Source organism: Vulpes vulpes, chromosome 16 (assembly GCF_048418805.1).
Source record: "Vulpes vulpes isolate BD-2025 chromosome 16, VulVul3, whole genome shotgun sequence".
NCBI classification, from domain to species: Eukaryota; Metazoa; Chordata; class Mammalia; order Carnivora; family Canidae; genus Vulpes; species Vulpes vulpes.
In genome coordinates this window covers 83,597,846-83,621,684 of record NC_132795.1, presented here as the reverse complement: position 1 = coordinate 83,621,684, position 23,839 = coordinate 83,597,846, and the positions used below count along the sequence as shown (strand labels likewise).

The window sequence follows — 23,839 nt, the reverse complement described above, 5'->3', positions numbered from 1 at the left end:
AGATTTTATGTTCGTGGCCGAAGAATGAATAATTCTATTTTCCCTGGATGATGAACCAATGACTGTTTTTTGTTTTAGGGAAGTGACCACAAAAACTAAAACAAAATAAAGCATGCAAACTAAAAGAACGTTGGAGAAAAATCATCTCAACCGTGAGAGCTTACTTATCAATTACTTACTTATCCAGGACCTAGCACAATGGCTGAAATATAGTAGGCATTCAATAAACACTTGTTCAATGACCAGAGAAAGAAGAGGAAGGAATAACAAATGATGCCCCGGGAGTGATGCAAAGTTGTAGAAACCCATCAGAATAATAGGAGGGAGAGAGATGAGCTCAGGTTTTAAGCAAATAAGTTGTAAGCTGGGCACCTGGACGGCTCAGTCAGTTAAGTGTCTGCCTTCAGCTCAGGTCATGATCTTGGGGTCCTGAGATCAAGCCCCATGTCAGCGGGGAGTCTACTTCTCCCTCTCCCTCCCACCGCTTGTTCTCTCTCTCTCTCTCAAACAAATAAATAATTTTTTTTTAAAAAAGTTGTAAGCTGTTTACTCAGCTGGACACATCGTAAAGATTTAAAAAGAAAAAGGAACTAGGAAATTCAGAATTGGAAACGTATTATTTAAAATCAAGAGAGTGAAATGTGCTCCCAAGAGATAAAAGGTCTACAGAGATAACCATTTTTTGTACTTTTTTTAGCTTTTGTTATTTACTTCCATGATCCTAAATAACATATTTACACTGTTACTTTGTTGAATTGTTTCCATTCTAGAAATTATATATTGATTTCCTAACTACTATGGAAGATGAAGATGTAGCTGTCTTCTTGTGCCCCATGCCAATATACACATTCTTTCCCCATCTTCCAATATAGTTATATTACATATGTACCAAATCAATATTCAGTGTTTATTTTATTCATTTATTCACCCAATAAGTACTCCTTTGAATTGCTTTGAGAATTTTAATCAGGGTATATAATAACACTCAGACTTTCAATCATTCCAGGCTGCCTTTTCTGGGTGTTGCCTTTTGAGAAACATTAGCACAGTTCCTCTGCCTATTTTAAAGTAGAAAAAAATCCATTTTAAATCAATCAAATTATGTCAGTTCTTATTATCTCCAAGGAATGTGAGGGAAATCAAAATGTCTAAAACAGAATTGGGGTGCCTCTCTGGCTCAGTAGGTAGAGCATGTGACTCGATATTGGAGTTGTGAGTTTGAGCCCCATGTTGGGTGTAGATATCACTTAAGTAATGAAAAAAATCTTAAAAAAAATAAAAAGAAAACATCTTTACCCTCAAAACGTCAAAATCCAGATGGTCAAATTATACAAATACACACAAAAAGTTAACAAGTTAATGCCTCCTAAGTAATATATCCTGGGAGATCCCCCAAGAGTCAGAGGAGAACATCCCTGTGTATTGGGCTGGCTCGGGACATTGCTGTAGAGAAGGTGGGATGGGGTTATGAAGGCTCCATTAAGATGCAAGAGTAGGCAGGGCAAAGGGCAAAGAGGACTAAGGAGAGCACTCCAGGCAGGAGGAAATCATTAGACAGGAAAGGAGGAAACACTGTGCATTTTGGGATGCCAAGTAGCTCAGTTTGACTGCAAAAGAGGTTCGTGGACAGAAACAACAAGAGAGAAGGTGGCAAGGACATGTGAGAGCAGAGTGTAATCAGGCTAGAATGTCAATAAGAGAATTCCTGGCATTTCCCCATCTTGTGGCTCCACTAAAAGTTACTGAGCAATGATGCAGGATGTACAAAGTTTTTTATAGTTACAATTCAGTTAAAAAAAAAACAGTGCTGAATTATGATTTGAGGAATGTATTAAAATGATATGCTAGTAAGATTAAATTCTCACATTGAAAAATGGTAATAACTCAGTAGCATTAATATTACCTAAATATATATTTAATAAATCAACAATACTGATTTAACTAGTAACATTACTTAAGGTACATTAACCACATAGAGTAGTTTATCGGCTCTTTCTGTGTTCTGGCAATTGAAGTAAACACTGGGAAGTAAAAATGAGTAAGAACTAGTCCTTTGTTGCAAGGAGTTCGTGGTCTAGTGATAAGACAAACATTCTCAACGCCTTTTTGCATCATTCCAGGGCATCTCTTGTGTCTTCTAGAAACATCTGAGAATTGTTAGAGTAGAAGTGCTGTTAACTAACATTATCAATCAATGTTACTATCTTCTCTTCCTTACTTTCTCATCTATCCATCATCTAACACTCAACAGACAGGTAAATGCACGACTTGTGAGGTGCACAACTCCAAAATAATGCCACCGCAGGCAGAGGGAAAGTTAGGTCGTGACCACTGGAGCTGAGCAACAGATATATGGTGATCAAACACAACTCACGACTTTACGCCTATCTTCCATGTGCTCTTGATGATGAATTAAATAGGGACAACCCTTGCCCTGATCTGAAATGAGAACAGTGGCAGACTCCTTAACTTTTCAGCTCAATCTTAATTAACAGATCATTCACTCTCACTTTAAGTGACTGTCACTTTAAGTCACAGTCTTAATTCATAATTAGAATTTCCAGTCCAAGATGTTGAACAAAATTCTGAACTTGATTTAAAGGTGATGCTCCCTGTGCCCCTGGCTGGCTTATTTGGTAGAGCCCGTGACTCTCGATGTTGGGGTGGTGAGTTCAAGCCCCATGTTGGGTGTAGAGATTGTGATAGATGATAGATGATAGATAGATGATAGATAGATAGATAGATAGATAGATAGATAGATAGATAGATAGATAGATAGACAGATACATACAGTCTGCAATTGTTTCAAATGCCTAGCAAATACACCTGCGTGCATGCACATGGGTGCACTCACATAGGCGTGGGCATGCACGCAGCTTGTTTCTCACATCAGAAACTCCCTGCATTTTGGTGTAAAATGTTGCTCTTTGAGACCAGGGAAACAGATCTAGTTCTCAGCCCAAAACCATAATAAATGATGCAGCAAAATAAAGAAAAAAGAAATATATTAATCTTAACACCTTATGTTTTTTGCTGTTTTTTAAATTTTAATTCCAGTGTAGACCACACACGGTGTTACATTAGTTTCAGGTGTACAGTGCAGTGATTCAACTGCTCCACATATTACTCATTGCTCATCAAGCTCCCTCCTAATCTCCTTCACCTATTTCCCATATCCTCCGTTCCTGCCTCCCCTCTAGTAACCCTCTGTTCTCTGTAGATAAGAGCCTGTTTTTTATTTGTATTTTTCTTTTCTCTTGTGGATTTCTTTTGTTGCTTAAATTCCATGTATGAGTGAAACCATATGGTATTTGACTTTCTCTGACTGGCTTATGTCACTTAGGGTTATACCCTCTATATTCATCCATGTTGCTGCAAATAGCAAGATTTCATTCTTCTTTATGACTGAATAATATTCCATCATGTATATGTATCACTCACTTCTTCTTTATCCATTCATCTACTGATTGACACTTGGGTTGCTTCCATAATTTGGCTATCATAAATAATCCTGCAATAAACATAAGGGTGCATATATCCCTCCGAAGTAGTGTCTTTGTATTCTTTGGGTTAAGTTCACAGTGGTGTGATTACTGGATCATATGGTAGTTCTATTTTTAATTTTTTGAGGAACCTCCATACTGTCTTCCACGGTGGCTGCACCAGTTTACAACCCATCAACAGTGCACAAGGGTTCCTTTTTCTCCATATCCTGGCAAACACTTGTTTCTTGAGTTTTTTATTTTAACCATTCTGACAGGTGTGAAGTCATATCTCATTGTAGTTTTCATTTGCATTTCCCTGGTGATGAGTGATGTTGAGCACCTTTTCATGTCTGTTGGCCATCTGTATATCTTCTATGGAGAAATGTCTGTGTCTTCTTCAGATTTTTAAATTGGATTACTTGGTCTTAGTGAGTTTTTTTGTGTGTTGAGTTATATAAACTCTTTATATATTCTGGAAATTAACCCTTTATTGGGTATGTCATTTGCAAATATATTCTCCCTTTCAGTGAGTTGCCTTAGTTTTGTTGGTTGCTTCTTTTGTTGTGCAGAAACTTTTATTTTGATATAGTCCCAATATTTTAATTTGCTTTTGTCTTCCTTATCTCAGGAAATCTATTTAGAAAGATGTTGTTATGACTAATGCCAAAGAGATTACTGCCTTTACTCTCTTCTAGGATGTTTATGGTTTCAGGTCTCTAATTTAGGCCCTTAATCCATTTTGAGTTTAAGAAAGTGGTCCAGTTTTATCCTTTTGCATGTAAGTGTCCAATTTTCCCAACATCATTTATTGAAGAGACTTCTTCCCATTGCATATTCTTACCTCCTTTGTCAAAAATTAATTGGCCATATAAGTGTGGGTTTATTTCTGGGCTTTCTATTCTGTTCCATTGATCTATGTGTCTATTTTGTGCCAGTACCACACTTTTTTTTATTACTATAGCTCTGTAATAGAACTTGCATTCTGAAATTGTTTTATTTGATACATCCAGTTTTATTTTTCTTTTTCAAGATAGCTTTGGCTATCTCTGGTCTTTTGTGGTTCCATACAAATTTTAGGATTGTTCTGGTTTGTTCTTTGGATAATACTTTGTGCTTAACGGTCCACCTCCCACATCTTACAAGATCAGTGAGTCAATGAAATAGCATCCGAGGCCCTCCCTCTGCTACCTGGAGTTCTGCCCATAGCAACCCTCCTACCCACTTACTTTCTAGTTCTTGGAAGAACAATGCCTGAACTAACTAATGCCTGGACCCAGATGCCTGGTATAGAGTGTCAGCCTCCCAGTTCTGATTCAAAGAAACTTGGACAGATAGTCCTTAAATGGGTATAGTCTCTAGGGTCTTAAGGACGTTGACATAGAAATCATTCTTATATTTTTGCAGTAGGGGAGGCTTATTCATTAGGATCACCTTTCACTTAACATGCAGAATTTGATTTTGGGTTTTTTTTTAAAGTGATTCAAAGAAAATTCTAGAGTCACTAGAGGCCAGGACTATAATTTCTTTTTACATATGTCTCTTTTCCAGCATTTTATTTCAAAAATTTTCAACTTCCAAAAAGTGAAAATAAAATTGGTACAATTAACATCCATACATTCTTTACTGAGATCAAATCATTTTAATTTTTGTTGCATTTGCTTATATCTGCCCACCTCCTGCCTCCCTCCTTTTTTTCTCTTTTTCCATATGTGTATTTTTGAAAGTAAGTTACAGACATCAGAAAATTCCACCCCTAAATAGTTCACATGCCTCATCTAAAATAAGAACATTCACCTACATAATCACAATGCCATTACCACATCTAAGAAAACTTACATAAACTTAAGAGTATCTTTTCATATACAGTCTATATTTAAGTTTTCCCAGTGAGGGATTTTCTGAGCGCCAGCCTCCAAAGTCCTTACTTGCTCTGGGTGGACATGGATGGCAGGAAGGGGGCAGCGCAAGGCAAGCAACTGATGGTAAAGTCCCTAGAGATCGGAGCCCATTTTTGTTGATTCTCATGGTATTCTTATCCTAATAAGTAATCCTACTAAATGGTTAGGAATAATCAAACTTCCCACTTAAATTATTATGATATTCTTTTTTTTTTAAAAGATTTTTATTTATTTATTCATGAGAGACACAGACAGAGAGAGGCAGAGACACAGGCTCCACGTAGGGAGCCCGACATGGGACTTGATCCTGCGTCTCCAGGATCACACCCTGGGCTAAAGGCAGGTGCTAAACTGCTGAGCCACCCAGGCTGTCCTGATTGTGATTTTCACTTGTACTTTCAGCAAACCCATTAGAGGAAAACAAATCTGCATTATTTATAAGTTAAGAAACAAACCAAATACTAAGATTCCAATCTAATCATTGGACTGTCCTTTTTTTTTTTTTCATTGGACTGTCCTTAAATGGGTATGGTCTCTAGGCTTTTAAGGATGTTGGCATAGAAATCATTATTGTATTTTTGCGGCAAGGGAGGCTTATTCATCAGAATCATCTTTCACCTAGAACGTACAATTTGGTTTGGGTTTTTTTTTTTTTTAAGATTTTATTTATTTATTTGTGACAGACACAAACAGAGAGAGAGAGAGAGAGACACAGGCAGAGGGAGAAGCAGGCTCCATGCAGGGAGCCCCACGTAGGACTCTATCCTGGGTCCCCAGAATCATACCCCAGGCCGAAGGCGGTGCTAAACCGCTGGTCCACCAGGGCTGCCCAGGGTTGTTTTTTGTTGTTGTTGTTTTTTAAGGTTTTTTTGCCCAAGATTCAGGGGAGTATGAGAGTATATTCTGTCCAGATTGGGCCCTTTTTTGTCTGTAAAGGTGGAGGTCCTATGATTATCGCAGGACCTTGGACCCTCATGTCAGCTTTTCACAGCAGGCCAGACTCTTAATTTGCTCATGTAGAAAGTCATTCCTATAACATGTGTTTGTTTCTTTTCATCCTCCTAGCTTCCCTATTCTTTCTTACTACTCTATTTACCACTGACCATTCTACTAGTGACTATTCCCTATAAACTTAGAACTTTAATTTCTCTTGAAAGTAACAACGCATCAGGACTTGTCCCAGTCAAACATTCTGGGTCAGCTCTGGGGTTTTAAATCTTTACAGCTCACCAAAAAAACGTAATTGAACAAAGAAATATAGGTGCGCTGTCATCAGAGCTTCAGATATAATGGAAAATGAAAATAATGTGTCAGCTTCACATGGCTTGCCATTGCTGTGGTCTCTGGGAAGGTAATGTTCTTATTGATTAGTCCTCAAGAAAGACATCATTCACAAACTGACCCCTGGCTTGTGGCAGCAGACTAATATTTGTGTTAGCTTCAATAACCATATGAACAGATCCTGTTGCTGGGAAGACATGGGCAGATATTGCCTTGACAACACAGCATGCAAGTCTCTGGTTCCCTGAAAAGATAGTGATTACTTATCAGTCCTACATATGAACGTGGGTTTTGCTTACAAGAAAAAGAATGTTAACCTTGAATCCAATTACTGAAAGTTTGTAAGTACATGAAAATTTCATCTACATTCAAGCTGCAAATACATAAAATAAGTTTAAATATGTGAAATGCCATGATAATGTAGAATAGTAGGTTTAAAACTTGATTATTGGGGATAAAAATTCTAATTTAATAATAAAATACTTTTACTATGAAAGAATTGTGCAAATTATAAATTCTGACAGAAGACAAGAATAAGGAAAATTGGGGACCCATGCTGAGATTAGGCTCAGCATTTGAGCGTCGCCTTTGTCTCAGGGCGTGATCCTGGAGTCCCGGACTGAGTCCCGCATCGGGCATCCTGCATGGAGCCTGCTTCTCCCTCTGCCTCTCTCTCTGTGTGTCTCTCATGAATACATAAATAAAATCTTTAAAAAAAAAGAATAAGTAAAATTGATTTAGCTCCATTGTTAAAGATCCTTTATGGCCATATCCCTATTCCTGTACCTAATTACTTTTGGATCAGGGGTAAGACTCAGGGAAAAGAGCCTGAGGCCTGCCCAAGGCAGGGTTTGAATATTGGGAAGGGTTTGTGAGACTCGTGATCCCATCCATGAAGCAAACAGAGACTTGAAAAGTCATGCTTTAGGGCTTGCTTTCTCTTATAGATCTTGGAACAGTGATGACCCTAAAAAGAAGCCCAAGTGCACTTTCTGGAAGATGGGACGTGCAAGGCCTAATCTTCCCCACTGCCTTAGCTGAGGGCCAGACAACCACCAGTCACCAGAGAATCCATCCCAGATCATCCAGTGACCAGTCAAGCTGCCAGTTGACTGCTACTTCATACTCATCAGTGAGTGAAATCATCTGAGCTGAGTCATGATTCAAGGAACTCGATCAGATCATCAGATATGTGAGTGTAAGCAGAAACAGAAATTCTCTCCTGTCAGACATATACTGGATGATGCAGTATATATATAGTTAAAAATACACCAGTGGGGGCACCTGAGTGGGTCAGTGGTTGAGCATCTCCTTTGGCTCAGGTCGTGATCCCAGGGTCTGTGATCCATTGAGTCCTATATCAGGTCCCCCACAGGGAGCCTGTTTCTCCCTCTGCCTATGTCTCTGCCTCTCTCTGTGTCTCCCATGAATAAATAAATAAAATCTTTAAAAAATAAATAAATAAAATAAAATAAAAATGCAGCAGGCTCTTTCTATTATGATGGGAATGATTTGAGATAGAACTTATCAGAATTCCTGTGCTTCTAGGACAAAAACTACAGCAGTACAATAAACAGAACCAAGGGAAGCCACGTGTATGTAGCTGCTCCAAGATCCTGAGATCAATGACGTTAGCATGAAATTCTTAACTTACACTACAAAGAAGACATTGAGGACAATTGATAACTATATGTGATCAACTCAAAGTCATTAAGTTTTACACTTTGAGATGTAAGATTTAAGACTGCCATTGTTCAAGAAAATTTGAAATGTGCTGAAATCCTGTAAGTCATGTATGAAATATGAGAGAGGGTTTCCCAAATTTGATAAACCTGTACACTTTGCATGACATTACAAAAATGCTGTAAAAACTTTTGTTTAAGGTTTAAACAAAACAAATTTGGATCATGGAAGAGGAAACACTGGACTTTCTTCAAAACTACAAAATCTCTCTAGTGCTATTGTCTTATGAAGAGGACATCAAAAAAAAAAAAATGCATCCCAAAGAGTAGGAGCAAAAAGTACCATAAAGGAAAGTCAGGCAGGAAATAAAACAAAAAGACTGTTGATTGGGGGTATTCTTTAGATTTTCAAAATGGTTTGGTATGATTTTTTTCTCATTCTAATTAAATATTCACATTTGACTTTACTTTTGCATTTGTAATCTTGCATTCTTCCTCTTAAACTCTCAATGTATAAGCTTTGAAGTCACTTCAAACCTATACCTGACCATGGTCAGGTTTCAAGGTTAGTTTGATGGGAATCATTTGACATAGTCTCAACACTATCATCAAGGATTTCCTGTCTTTCCACCTCTCTGCTCTGACATCTGTGGTGTCAGCATCATATTAACTCTGGCTTCCTTCATATGACAAAATGACTGCAGAAGTTTCAACTTCCCATCTGTATTCCATTTCAATCAGAAGGAGAGTGACCGATTTCATCATTGTCTCAAAAAAAATGAGAAATCTTTTAAAAACAGAAGTCCCTAATTATTAACCTGAATTGGTTACCTGCCCTTTTCTGAATCACTGATTGACTTAGGTTTGGATTACCTGAATAAATCCACTGTAAGAAGGTTTGGATTACCTGAGCAAACCCACTGTAAGAAGGAGTACTGAAGGGGTCAGTCCCCTTCCCAAGCCTCCTGACTGGCGCATGGTGAAGATGAGAAGCATGAGGAGAGACAAATACAATGTCCAGTAGAAGGAAGACATGAGAAGAGTGAGGTGGTGACTCATTTGCTTCACAGTCATCTCCCTAGGACACACTGTGAACTCAATTCTATGTCAAGTGTCAGATGAGGGAAACAAAGTTAAGTAAGAACTAGATACTCACCAAGCTTGTCCTCATTGGGTGAATTCTTTGTTTTAAAAGACAATTTGGGTCCCCAAAATAAATAAATAAAAGACCATTTGGAGCTTGGGATATTTGATTTTGATACTACTATAAAGTGAATTTAGAAACTACAATGAATTTCAGGGACGTCTGGCTGGCTCAGTTGGAAGAGCATACGATCCTGATTTCAGGGTCATGAGTTTGAGTCCCATGCTGGGTATAGACATTATAAACAAATAAACTTAAAAAAATGAAACTACAATAAATTTCACAAGTCTCCACTTATTTAATAAATAAACAATACATACACTACATACTCATTATGGAGTGGGATGCAAAATGCAGTTTCTGACTTCAGGAGTTGAAAAGCTTGTTGAGGTGTCTTAAACAAGTGAGAAATTAAAACGATAAAATGTTTAAATACCTAAAATAAATAAATATCTCTTCAAGATGGCAGAAGAATGTGTGTCAGTTTGCCTAGGTAGCTCAGTCAGTTAGGTATCTAACTCTTGATTTCAGTTCAGGTTGTGATCTCAAGGTTGTGAGATCAAGCCCCATGTCAGACTCTGCACTGGGCTGTCAAGTGTGGAGCCTGCTTAGGATTCTCTCTCTCCCCCTCTCCCCCTACCCCCACTCTTTCTCTAAATAAAATTAATTAATTTTTTAAAAAAGAATATGTGTTGACTATACTAAAAAAATTAAATAGATAACTTGGGTGGCTCAGTCAGTTAAGCCTCTGACCTGATTTTCGCTTAGGTCATGATCTCAGGGTTGTGAGATGGAGCCTGGCATCAGGTTCCATGCTGGCATGGAGCTGCTTAAGGTTCTCTCTCTCCCTCTTCTTCTGCCTCTTCCCTGCTCAAGCTCTCTCTCTCTCTCTCTCTCTCTCTCTCTCTTTTAAGGTTTTGTTTATTTATTCATGAGAAACAGAGAGAGAGAGAGAGAGAGAGAGGCAGAGACACAGAGAGAGAAGCAGGCTCCATGCAGGGAACCCGATGGGGGACTTGATCCCGAGACTCCAGGACCACGCCCTGGGCCGAAGGCAGGCACCAAACCACTGAGCCATTCAGGGATCCCCTCATTCTCTCTCTTTAAGAAAAAAAAAAGATGGCAACAGAAGAGGTGATCCAAGAGAGTGCAAGAATAGCTTCTGATGAGTTGTACAAAGCTACAGTTCTTAAAAATTACTATTACTTCTTCTTTAGTAAATGACTGGTTTGGGCCTAAAGTGTATACTTGAATTTTTATTTTCTTTTTTTTTTAGGATTTATTTTATTTATTTACTTGAGAGAGAGACTGAGAAAGCACATGCACCCATGCTTGAGCAAGAGAGGGGCACAGGGGGAGAGGGAAGACAGAGAGGGGTAGAGGAAGGAGAGGGACAAGCCGACTCTGAGCTGAGCACAGAGCTGTCACGTGGCTTGATTTCACAATCCCGAGACATGACCTGAGCCAAAATCAAAAGCTGGAAGCTTAACCAACTGAGCCCCCCAGGTGCCCCTTGAATTTTCACTTTCAACCAGGGTTTGTTATCAGTGATTACTTCCCATCTGGGTGAGAGGCAGTAGGTACTAGTATGTATACATTTTGACCTGCAGGACTGCTCTCAGATATCAGTTCTCTCATAGGACAACATACTTCTGGGTGTCAGAGTTGAGACAGAAATAACAATAGTTATTGCTTCAGTAGGCTGGGGGCGGAGAGTAGACACAGAACACATGCCTAGTCTAGCATTGCATGACTTTGTCTCATAGTCTCTAAAGAAGGTGAACTGGTACAGGGGGAAAACTATTAGTCCAAGGAGTCAGAAGTCTTGGTTTTTTGTTTTTGTTTTTTTTTTATAAGAATTTTTTAAATTTTATTTATTTATTCATGAAAGACAATACAGAGAGAGGCAGACATAGGCAGAGGGAGAAGCAGGCTCCACGCAGGGAGCCTGATGTGGGACTCGATCCCAGGACTCCAGGATCACGCCCTGAGCCAAAGGCAGGCGCTTAACCACCGAGTCACCCAGGCATCACAGAAGACTTGGTTTCTTCCAACCCTGTTACTGATTTACCAGACACCTTGGGAAAATCAGAACCTCACTGAACCTTAGTTTACTTGCAACATAGATCAATCATTCAGATCATTCCCCTGTTCTATACTTTCCAGGCTCCTTGAAGCATTCCTTACTCTGCAGGACCAGTTTGCTACATACTCTGACAGTCACTGTATCCTCATGGGCCATTTCTCTATGTCACTACCATTTCCTATGCTCACAAGCCTCTTTTCCATGGCTGGCTTTGCCCTTTGTCAATAATTATTTGCCCACCTCCAGAGGCCAAGCTGCAATATTCCATGCACTAAAAATTATTTAACCTCTGTTACTGGTTGTGCAACTAGCCTTAAAATCATTCATTTCACAAATATTTATTGAGCACCTATTATGTGCCAGGCACACAGTTTGGGATAAAATGTTAAGCAAAAAACAAGTTTGCCCTGATGGAGCAGTGGATAGATTCACCAATAAGCTTATAAGAGTAAAGGGAAGTCATAAACTTACGTCGTTTGGCCTTTAAATTTACAGATGAGCTAAGTTAGCTTAGGTGAATCTATGACTTACTCCAACTTTTAAAATCTCTAATTCTGCTTTGACTGTTCTATTTTGTGAAAATTCATCTTAAATTTTGACAAGAAAGAAAACCAAGACACAGAATATAATGTATTAAAAAATAACTCAAAATGTGGATAAGTTGTATTAGCTTTATCTACAAAGAAAAGCACATTATTGAAAGCCAGATTTATATATGTGTATATGTGTGTGCTTGATAAAATTAAATACTGTTGTTTTGTTTTGTTTTGCTTTTTTAAGTAGGTTCAGCATCCAGTGTGGAGCCCAATGTGGGACATGAACTCATGACCTTGAGATCAAGACCTGAGCTGATATCAAGAGTCAGATGCTTAACCGAGTCACCCAGGCACCTCAAAATTAAATACTGTTTTATTTCCAAATAACACATAGCTAGAAGACCCTTAAGACCCAGTTTCAGGTTAGAGGTAAATAGAAGTGGTTTCTAGAAATAGTTAAATCTTCATGCTCACAGGTGTAGAATCACTAAGGAAACTTTTAGGACTCAATAATATAAGTCAACTGCTAAGTTCTATCTTTTTCATACTCCATGGGAGCCATATTTGACTGCTGGTAAGGGACCTGGTCTGTGCACCAGCCCCACTCCAGTGTAGCTGTAAGACTCTCTACTCTCTTTCTCTCCCTCCTTGACTCATCTCCAGGCCCATCAGTTCTTCAGGATCCTTCTCCAAGGCCCTGGAAGACATGAACTTAAATCTTGCAATTGAATCTCTATAAAAGAACCTACTAAGCTTCCAAACTAGTTAATATTTTTTATATTCAACATATGAAAAAAAAAAGCTGGTTTTGACCTTTGTAGTACCTTATTGGCTGGGTAGATGATTTAGAGCATGAGGCTAAGCAACAGGACAACTCACTTCTAGTCCTGTCGCTACCAATAGAATGACCAGCCACTATTCTACAATCTGCAAAATAAGGGATCAGATCACTTACGTTATTTTTTTTGCTGCTAATTACAGAAGTGATCAGTGCATATATTCTTTATATCATTTTTAAATATAATATGGATAAGTTTGAAGACCACTTTGAATTTCCCTCATTTTATCAACCCCAATTCCCCTTTCATCTCTCCATTATTATCTCTTCAGTATATCTTCTTCCAGAACTCTTTCTTCACATTTATTTAAGCTCCCTACCAGGTTTAATATTTTATACAGAAAACTAAGCAGCCTTTCACAAAGAAATAAGAGCGTAACTCGTGTTTAAATGTAAGAGTTTAATAGTGAAAGAGAATAGAGGGGAAGGGAGAAGAAATGGGTGGGAAATATCAGAAAGGGAGACAGAACATGGAAGACTCCTAACTCTGGGAAACAAACTAGGGGTGGTGGAAGGGGAGGAGGGCGGGGGGTGGGGGTGACTGGGTGGCAGGCACTGAGGTGGGCACTTGACGGGATGAGCCCTGGGTGTTATTCTGTATGTTGGCAAATTGAACACCAATAAAAAATAAATTTATAAAAAAATAATAATAATAAATAAATGTAAGAGTTTCCAGATGGGAAATTTTTCATTTCTAGGCCCTGGCGAAATGTTTAAGAAAGATTGTTGCATCTAAAATCAAAACACTTTGGGGGCACCTGGGCCAGTTAAGCAGCAAACTCTTGATTTCAGCTCAGGTCATGATCTCAGGGTCCTGGGATCAAGCCCCAAGTAGGGCTCCATGCTCAGAGTGGAGTCTGCTTGAGATTCCAGCAGACTGGAATCTCCCTCTCTCTCTGCCCTTCCCCTGCTCTCGTGCTCTCTCTCTCTCTCAAATAAATAAATCATTAAAATAAAATAAAAACACTTTTTTAAATGCAAAGTTCACAGTATCTGCTACAAGAAACTCACAAAATATATGTTAATAAAAAGGAGAAATGTCAATATGAATGACATATTTTAAAACTTTAGTGTGTAAAAGTTTAGGAAAAAGGAAGCTTCTAGAAGTAGATACTACATCATTTTATTATTAAGAATATCTTTTTCGGGATGCCTGGGTGGCTCGGTGGTTGAGCATCTGCCTTCGGCTCAGGGCCCGATCCTAGGATCCTGGGATCGAGTCCTGCATCAGGCTCCCCGAAGGGAGCCTGCTTCTCCCTCCACCTGTGTCTCTGCCTCTCTCTTTGTGCCTCTCATGAATAAATAAATAAAATCTTTTTTAAAAAAAGAATTATCTTTATCACCCCATTATTAACTCTATTAGTAGCCTAATAACTTTTCCTGTACACAGCAAGCTACATCTAGAACTGCTTTTTAGACAAATTAACAATGCCATTTCCCAAAGTTTTGCAGTCTCTGGGACCAATGAGAAAATGGGAAGAATAGACCTTTGTGTTAATTTTCTGTGTCAACTTGACTTGAGCCAGTGTCCAGATATGTGGTCAAACATTATTCTAGATGTTTCTGTGAAAGTGGTTTTTTGAATGAAATTAAGATTTATTTTTTTTATTTTTTATTTTTTTGAAATTAAGATTTAAATTTGTGAACTTTGAATAAAGCAGATTCTTTATAATGTGGGTGGGACTCATTCATGTAGCTGAAGCCCTGAACAGAATAAATGGCTGACCTCCTGTGAGCAAGATGGAATTATGCAGCAGACAGCTTTCAGATATGAACTGCAATTTCTGCTTATCACTAGATTGCCAGCCTGCTGGCCCACCCCGCAGAACTTGGACTTGCCAGATTCCATAACCATGAGTCAATTCCCTATGTTCAATCTATCAATCAATCAACCAATTTCATTGTTTCTGTTTCTTTGGAGAACACTAATACAGCTCCCTTCTCCCCATATTAAAAAAGTACATAATTCTTACATCATACAATTCACTGATGTAAAGTGAATTCAATAATTTTTAGTATATTCACAGAATTGTGCAACCATCACCAAATCAATTTTAGAATATGTTCATCACCTTTAAAGAAACTCCATACACATTAGCACTCACTTTCCATATGTCCCCTCCTTTCCCAGACCTAAACAACTACTAATCCAGCTTTTGTCTCAATAGCTTTGCCCATTCTTAACATTTCATAGAACTAGAATCACACAACATGTGTTTTTGTTTTTTGTTGTTGTTGTTGTTGTTGTTGTTGTTGTTGTTACTGGCTTCTTTCACCCTTCATAATGTTTTCAAGGTTTATTTATGTTGACACACATATCAATACTCCACTCCTTACATTGCTGAATAATTTTCCATGGATGCCTATCCCACATTTTATTTATCCATTCAACAGTTGATAGATGTTTGGATTATTTCCAGTTTGGGTTTATTATGGGGCTACTATCATGCTGCTACGAACATTTATGTACAAGTTTTATATGGACATATGTTTCATTTCTTTAGGGTATATATCTAGGAGTGGAATTGCTGAGTCGTATTGTAACTCTTCATTTAACCTTTTGAGAAACTGTCAAATTGTTTTCAAAAGAGTTGTATAATTTTACATTCCCACTAGCGATGTATGAGAATTCCAATTTCTCCACATTGACACCAATTGCTATTGCTATTGTCTGTCATTTTGATTGTAGCCAACCAACTGTGTGTGGTATAATATCTCATTATAATTTTTATTTTCATTTTTCTGAAGACTAATGACATTGAGCATCTTTCCATGTAATTTATTGGCCATCTATATGTCCTCTTTGGAGAAATGGCTATTCAGATATTTTGCCCACTTTTCCATCAGGTTATTTGTCCTTATTATTATTACTATTTTTAAGATTTTATTTATTCATGAGAGAGAGAGAGAGAACACAAGCAAGGAGAGGGACAGAGGCTCCAAGCAGGGAGCCCAACGTGGGACTTGATCCCGAGACTCCAGAATCACGCCCCGGGCTGAAGGCAGGCGCCAAACCGCTGAGCCACCCAGCAATCCCCAAGAAGCAGAACATCTTGATCTTTAACTTATCCCCATATAAGTATTCTAAATTAGTTATTCCTAGCACAATCTACTCTATCTTTTGTTAAAATCTGTATATTTTAGTGATCACTGTTTTTAAACACATATAGCTTGCTAACTACAATTATGCCAGTCACATATTTAGATTCAAAACCTTAGTGGTCTACATGCATATTCATCAACGGGTCACCTTTAGTGTGCTTCTAAATATAGTGGCAATATGTGAATCTTTACATTTATCCCAAATTTTGCTTCATTTGGGCAATGGGAGATACTTCTACAAGTTTGTAGAAAAGCTGGGGAGTGGGGAATGTCAGGCTACTTATTTTCATAGATGACAAACCTGAATCACGTTATGTCCTGCTTTGGTTCTAGACATACCTCACCCTTCTGACTACTATCGATGGGCATATTTTGATGCTGACCTGTTACTATCAGGGAATCTGTAGTTGGCAATGGCAAATACAGCAAAATGGAATCCTAAATCAGAATTTAGCTGATTTCCGATTTCTGAAACTTCAAATAACTCTGGAGCAGGGACTACATTCTGATAATCCCTATACTCTCTGCACAAATACAACTCATGTTAATTAACAATGAGACAAAAAGTCACCTACTTGTTTGTAACATAAAATAAATTATATTATGATTTGATAAGAATTGCCATTTTGTATAATTCCTTAGCTAATTAGAAAAACCACCGTTCAATACCACATTTATTTCCTCATTTTGCTTACTTTAAGTATTTCGTAGATAGTACTGTCAAGGTTTAACAGACTAACTATTCCTGATCTCCACTATGTGCCATCGATCAATACATTGTTAATTGTTCTCATTAATTCAATTGTTTTCAATTTAGTTGTTTTCAATTTAATTCAATTGTTTTCTTCCACAGAACAAAACAATAACAAACACTCCTTTGTTAGACATATGTTCTAATTTACTAAAACTGGCTAGGCTTGCTTAAATATGCACCATCTAGGCTACATCCTATGCTCCTTACATATTAGTTACCAATTAAACTAAATAAGGATATTTAAAATAAAATTTCGTTAGACCACTTAAAATGGCTGTATCAATAAATATATGTACCAGCAGCCTCCTTTTCAAGTAGCCTATGTAAGACTATCCATTTTATTAATGACCACTAAATAATGTGTCATTTAAGATACTTTAGGCACATGTAACAGAAAAGAGCTAGTCCTATGTTTAGCAAAAACAAAAAGAGATGATTTATTATAAGGACACAGATGTCTCATAGAATCTAATGTCAGGAATTCAACCAGGCCCCAGAAAAGAACCGGAAATAAGGACTGAAAAGCCATCATAATGCAGGTAGTTCTTGTCTTTGGACCTGTTTTATCCTCCCCTTCTAGCAGAATAGCATCTTCTTGATCCTATAGGAGGAAAACTCCTGAGTACATATGTATCATGGCCAGACTGACTATTTCTTCATTCAAATTTCTAGGGAGAAAATCTTATTGGCCCAAAGTGCCCTTACCTCCACCTGTGGCCGGTGGCCAGAGGTAGGCATCCTGCTGCCTGGCAACCCATTCCTGGCAGTAAGGAATTATTCAAAGGGTTCTTTGTAAGCTAGGAAGACATACCAAATAGTGTCTCTACAAATGGATAGGACTATGCAAGCCCAGCTCCTCTCTCAAATTCAACAAAAAATAAGTCATCCCTCTTCGCTTGGAATGAAAAGACTAAAGAAGCATAGAAAAGCCCTAGAGTGTTAAAGAAATCAATATCCCTCCACATAGAAATATCAGTAACAGTATAAGAACAAGCTAAGCCAGCTTATCAGTAATACATTCAACTGAACAACTTCCAAGCCAAAACTTACCTGTAAAATAAAATGTCCCACTAAACAATATGCATTTGCTTCCTCTCCCTTAATGTTTTGCTTAAATCCTATGGGTTATATAAATAGAGATTAAATATTTCACACTTAAGATAACCAAAGTATCTGGGATACTAATTAAACGATTTGTGTTTACAGCCTGTTTTTGGAAAAGGCAAGTTATTTATTTATTTATTTATTTATTTATTTATTTATGGGAGCGGGGAAGGGAAAGGGATGGAGAATCTCAAGCTGACTCCACATTGAGCATGGAGCCCAAAGTGGGGCCTCAATCTCATGACCCTGAAATCATGACCTGAACTGAAATCAAGAGTTGGACACTTAACCCACTGAGCCACCCAGGCCTTGGAAAAGGCAAACATAAAGTTATACATTAACTTTAAAGAGTCACTGGATAGTCAACTATGCATTGTTTTGTTAAGTTTTACTTTCCACTGAGGCCTTGCTAGTGCACTGTATAGACATACCAATAAATATGGGACACCTTGCATAAGAAAAAATAAATCACTTTAAAAAATCACTTTCAGATATAAATTCAAAGTTGGTATGCTTTAAAAAAATTTAGGTACAGTTATGACAGACTGTACACTCCTTAGTAATGAATAATTTGCTAAGCTGAATTCTAGGAATACCTGAAACATTTTTTTTTTACTAGCAGATAACAATTCATATTAAGTAGGCTATCTCTCTAAATATATTCTCCTAGTCTCATTTTTCAACATTATCTGCTAAATTTAACCACAGATGCTTTTTTCCCATAAATGGTCTTAAGCAAAGCTATTCTAAAGAGGGGAAATGCACAATGCAAGACAGAATTAAATCCTGATTTTATTTCTGATTTTCTCTCTGACACTGGAGAACTTATTTCTGCTTCCTGTTCTGTAAATTTTATACAATGGCAATGCCTCACAGTGCTGTTATAAGAAGAAAAAAAAATGTGAAGCTTGAGCAAAGGTTAAAATTGCCATGATGGTTGGTATTGCTGCTAGGAACATTGCTCTGTTTATAGGAACACAGACATCATCTGCCCTAGACTTGATTTCTAAAAATTCAAACTTTAAGGCCTCAAGTAAGTTAATAATCTGTATTCATATAACACTTTATAATTGATAAATAACTTCTGTAAATGTTGTTCATTTAATACTCACAAATGTTACATAACAAAAGTGCTACCATCTGAGGAGACGGAGACTCTGAGATGTCAAGTGATTTGCTTAAGTTTACACAACTGCTAATAAATCTAGGATTCAAAAATAAATAAATAAATAAATAAATCTAAGATTCAAAGCTGAGATTCAAATCCTGTATTTTGATTCCAGGGCCAGTATTTCCCTTTTATTGTAGGAGAGATTGTCTGATGTTTCATTTTTTTCTTTTAAAATGCATTTATATATTTTAGAGAGAACAAATTTGGGGAGAAGGAGAGAAAGTCTCAAGCAGACTCTGCACTGATCGCAGAGCCCAACGTGGGGCTCAATCCCAAGACCCATGAGATCACAACCTGAGCTGAAACCAAGAGTCAGATGCTTAACCTACTGTGCCACCCAGGCTCCCCTTGTCTGATGTTTTAAAAAGCCTCTAATCCTAGGGGCATCTGATTGGCTCAGTCAATAGAGCACACAATTCTTGATTTGGGGGTTGTGAGTTCAACCCCCATATTGGGGGTAGAGATAACTTAGTTTAAAAAAAAAAAGCTTTTGATCCTATTTCTTACCCTAATTTATAGGAGCCATATGGAAGAATCCATTGAAAAGTGTTAGACCAAGTTTTCTGGATTAATCAGAGATTCTGATGATTTCCTTAAATGGTTAAATTTTCAATTCCTTTAACTACTTCTTTAAATCCTCACTCTACTTATTCATTAACTTGTCTATGCTTTTATCTATATAAGAATACATAACATGATGTCTTCAATTTCAAAACAATATAATACATTCTGGATTGATAGCAGTTGAGGGAATGTAGAATAAAGGAGAGGAACAAACGATAAGTCAGATGATTTTGTGGCATAGTGATTTGGCATGGGCCCAGTAACATATTAGTGGGTTCAGATTAGGATTCCTAAATGTGAACCTCAATTCTTTTATATGTCAAGTGGGGTCAGCAATAATACCTATTTCACATGGTTAGAGTGGGAATTATATAAATATATGTTGTGGGAGGGGTGTATAAAAATATATTTATTAGTGGTTGACAAAGTAATTGGTACAAAATAAGTGCACAATAAAAAGAAATTTTATTATTTTGGTTGAGGAAAGTTGCAAAAAAGTCAAGTTGGAAGAGGTATTAAACGTGGCTTAACCCTCATTAAGGAGGCTGTGAACACCAGTAAGAAACAGCAGTTTCTCGATTTCCAGATGTCAGGTCATGGTGTAAATGCTGATGCTAGTGGACTTTATAATTAATTCAACTCAGGATTTATAAACAAGCCCAGAAGGGCATTTAAGCAATGTCCTTAAACAGAAAACAAAATTTAGAGTTTTCTCATGAATGAAGATGCTGCATATCACTTTCCAGTTACCACCTGTTAAATATTTTATTCACCAGTTATGTGTAAGAAGCAAAGCCCATGCACAACAGATGGCAGCCTAATTCTGGCTTCTCTAAAAAGGTTTTCCTCCTACTCATAAGAACCCAAGGATATGTTGATATGAGTGTTGCAGATGAATCCTCAGCACTGAATACTACTTAACAATGTGACTCAGAGACCAACTGTGTTTCTTCTCATCAGTGATAGCCAAGCATTGAAACATGGTCTGAATTCAGAGTCTGGATCTGAAGACAATTTATGTGCAATTCGTTATCCAACTCCAACAAGTTTATGCATGTATATAAAGCACAGAAGGATGAAAAAATCATTTTGACCAACGATTACATCCTCGATAGGGATCAAGGGTTTAAACAAAGTAGTTCAAGCTATGGAGTCAACCCTGGTCAGGAAGCAAAAAACTGAGGACTACCTTTGAGGCCTCTCATTTCCTTAATCTCCCTCACATTTAATAATAATCTAATCCTTTATGATTAGAGGCTTGCTAAACAATCCTCATGTCCGTGTATTTCTCTCTGTCTCCACTGCAAGCCCCTCTTGGTCTAAAACAACATCACTTGTTTTGTGGCATCCCTACATTTAATCTAGACCCTCATCTTTTTTTTTTAAGGTTTTTAAATTTATTCGTGAGAGAGACACACACACAGAGGCAAAGACACAGGCAGGGGAGAAGCAGTCTCCACGCAGGGAGCCAGATGTGGGACTTAATCCCAGGACCCCGGGATCATGCCCTGAGCTGAAGGCAGACGCTCAACCGCTGAGTCACCCAGGCATCCCAATCTAGACCCTTTTCAATGTAGTCCGAAACACTTTTCCAAAATGCAAACTTGATCTGTCACTGCTACTGCTCTATTCCTGCCGCTTAAAAGCTTTAAATAGCTTCCCTTTGTTTCTATGGTAAAGGTCAAAACATTTATTGAGGTCATGAAGGCATAAAGTTCCTTGTTACCACAGTGTACTTAGTTATCAGGTTTCTTAGTTACCAACAATGGAAATTGATTCTGGCCAATTTAAGGAGCAAAGAAATTTATTAAAAGGCTATTGCCTCATGGAAGAAATCGACTCTGGCCCACTCAGGCAACAGAGAAATTAATAAAAGGATGTGAACCACCCAGAAGGCTGAAGGCCAAGCTGAGAAAATGGATGCCACAGCTTGCACCGCCAACACCCTGGAAAGCACTGCTGGAATCACAGCCATACCTGCCAAGATGAGAAGAAAATTCTTCGCTGTTCTGCTTCTGGCTCCAGATCCAAAAATGGAGTGGGTGTTCTTCATTGGCTATGAATACACCTAGCCACCGGGAGGTGAGCTTCTATAATGGGAAACCATCCAGCCCCCCCACCAATACTCCTAAATTGGGGAATTCCCGAAACACAAGGAGTATCAAATTTTGAGTAGCCAAAAGAGAGAAAGAAGAAAGAAAGAAAGAAAGAAAGAAAGAAAGAAAGAAAGAAAGAAAGAATCAATAGATCCTATGACCTAGGATTTGGCCCTTGCCTCCCCCTCCAGCATCATCTCACCCCTTCCCTCTCTAGGCTCCAGCTGCACTGTCCATTCTTCAACACATCCACTCTAGAGCTCTTCCCTTTACCAACAGCGATCTCTACTCCATCAACAGCCCCATTCCCCTTTGGTCTAGGTTAATGTTTCAGCCCAGGTGCTGTTAGGATGAGTTCAATGGGAGTGAGGGGTGGGGCACATTTACAGATATATGGGTCTTGTGAAAGGAAGCCAGACAATTATGGTGAAGCATCCTGGGCTAGCAAGAACAGGAAGCCCTATGGCCCCTCACCTAAAGAAGGAAATGTTGGGGGCGGCAGGGTAAGGGGATTTGAAATCCAGAGGGAATAGCTGTACCCTTCAGTAAAGAAAGAACTCCATCTATACTAGCAGGGAGACTGAGTAAATAGCCTGACTCTACTCTGCTTCCATCCTCTAACCTCCTACTCATGCCTCTGATTGGGCAAAACCAACCTGAGACCCAGTGGGATGAGTTGCCTGTTGATGGAGGCTGTAGAACTACCTCCTGGAGCACAAAACAGGGTCAGAAAGATGGAAGGTGCATCTGGAAAAAAGCCAGAGTGGTGAGTGTCTTTTAGGTTCCTTTCCTTAACAGTATTTATCTCTATTTATAACTATTATAACCATAAGTGGTTTTTAAATTTATTTTGAGCATTAAACAACTATAGTTAAACTCCTCGAGGTTAGAGATTGTGTCTCTCTTTGCTCAGCATTGTTTCCCCAGAAACTAGCAAAGTGTCTGACACACAAGCGGGCCTTAATAAATATTTCTTGAGTTCATAAAAGTATCTTCAATGTGGAATATTGTGCTTTCAACAATCTGATTCTTAAGCCTTTAATAACTATCAATAGGGAAATTATGCCTTCCTACTTCCTTGTTAGCCAGGCTCTTTCCAAGTTTCTGCTCTGCGTACCTAGTAAAATGGCCTATAATCACAAAATCTCTGAGGTCCTTCCAAGATCAAACTAAAATTCTAATAACTTATTTTTATTTTGCCCAAACATTCTCCTGCTCAGTTATTCTTTCTAGGTAATTTACTGAGAGCTCATTCTATGGCATATATGTAAAAAGCTAACTTTCTCAGGTTTCATGATAACCAGAAAGTTTAAACCACAATGCATACCACACATTTCAGCTTAAGCCTTTTGCCTTTGTGCTATATTAAAATATCCTTGAAATAGGCACAATGCCATATGATGAATAACATATGGTACACGACAGTCCCTATTCACATATGGAAAATATGCTAATGCTATCCCATACAGGAAGTAAAAGTGGAACCAGATTTATTTTTTCTATGTGGGTTTATCTGGATTCAGTATCTAAAAATTCTGATTTTTACTGTCACAGAGAGAATGATGTGGAAGTTGAACAGAGGTGACTGGTGCGCAAGGTCAGTTACAAAATAATCCACTGGAGGGAGTTAGGAGTAATCCATGATCTTGATGGTCAGAGTCAAAAGTAATGTTAAGGGCTAGAAGAGATGTTTAGAGAAGCCCCTGAGCCTTATCAAGAGAGTGTCCCCAGGTCCAAAGAACTCATACCTACCAGCTGTGGGAAACAGACTCAGCTTCCCTCAGATGGTACTTTCACTAGTACATCATCTTGTTTTTACTTGCCAGAGCCCTATCAGGCCCAATGCCCCCTTTTTATAACAAACATTTTGTAATGCCTCCTCTGCTTTCCTGAAATGGAATTCATAGATAATATAATTTACGTGAAACATTTTTTAAACCAGTATAATGATACAACTATAAAATAAAGAATGAATAAAATACACTTACAATAAAGTGATCTATAGCTCAGAATGTAAACTCTTAGACACTAAGAGCTTACATCTATGGGTAGAATCAATCTGAATGTAACAACCACAAATGCATACCATGTGGTACTG

General features: G+C 38.1%; 1 protein-coding gene across 4 annotated transcripts in view; it reads right to left on the bottom strand.

Annotated features, from left to right (window-relative positions):
• Positions 1-23,839, bottom strand: part of ACYP2 (acylphosphatase 2) — a 247,490-nt gene that overhangs the window by 159,226 nt on the left and 64,425 nt on the right. Inside the window, exon 3 of one of the 4 annotated variants that reach the window (XM_072742166.1) lies at positions 22,398-22,488. The exons of 2 other annotated variants lie outside the window; for them this stretch is intronic. Coding sequence is in view for 1 of the 2 variants with exons in the window: in XM_072742162.1 (XP_072598263.1) it covers positions 21,623-21,698 (76 nt within the window). In the remaining variant the exon portion in view is untranslated. Of the gene's footprint in view, positions 1-21,622; positions 21,714-22,397; positions 22,489-23,839 lie in introns of those variants that run through there. One more of the 4 variants, XM_072742162.1, reaches the window with a different exon arrangement.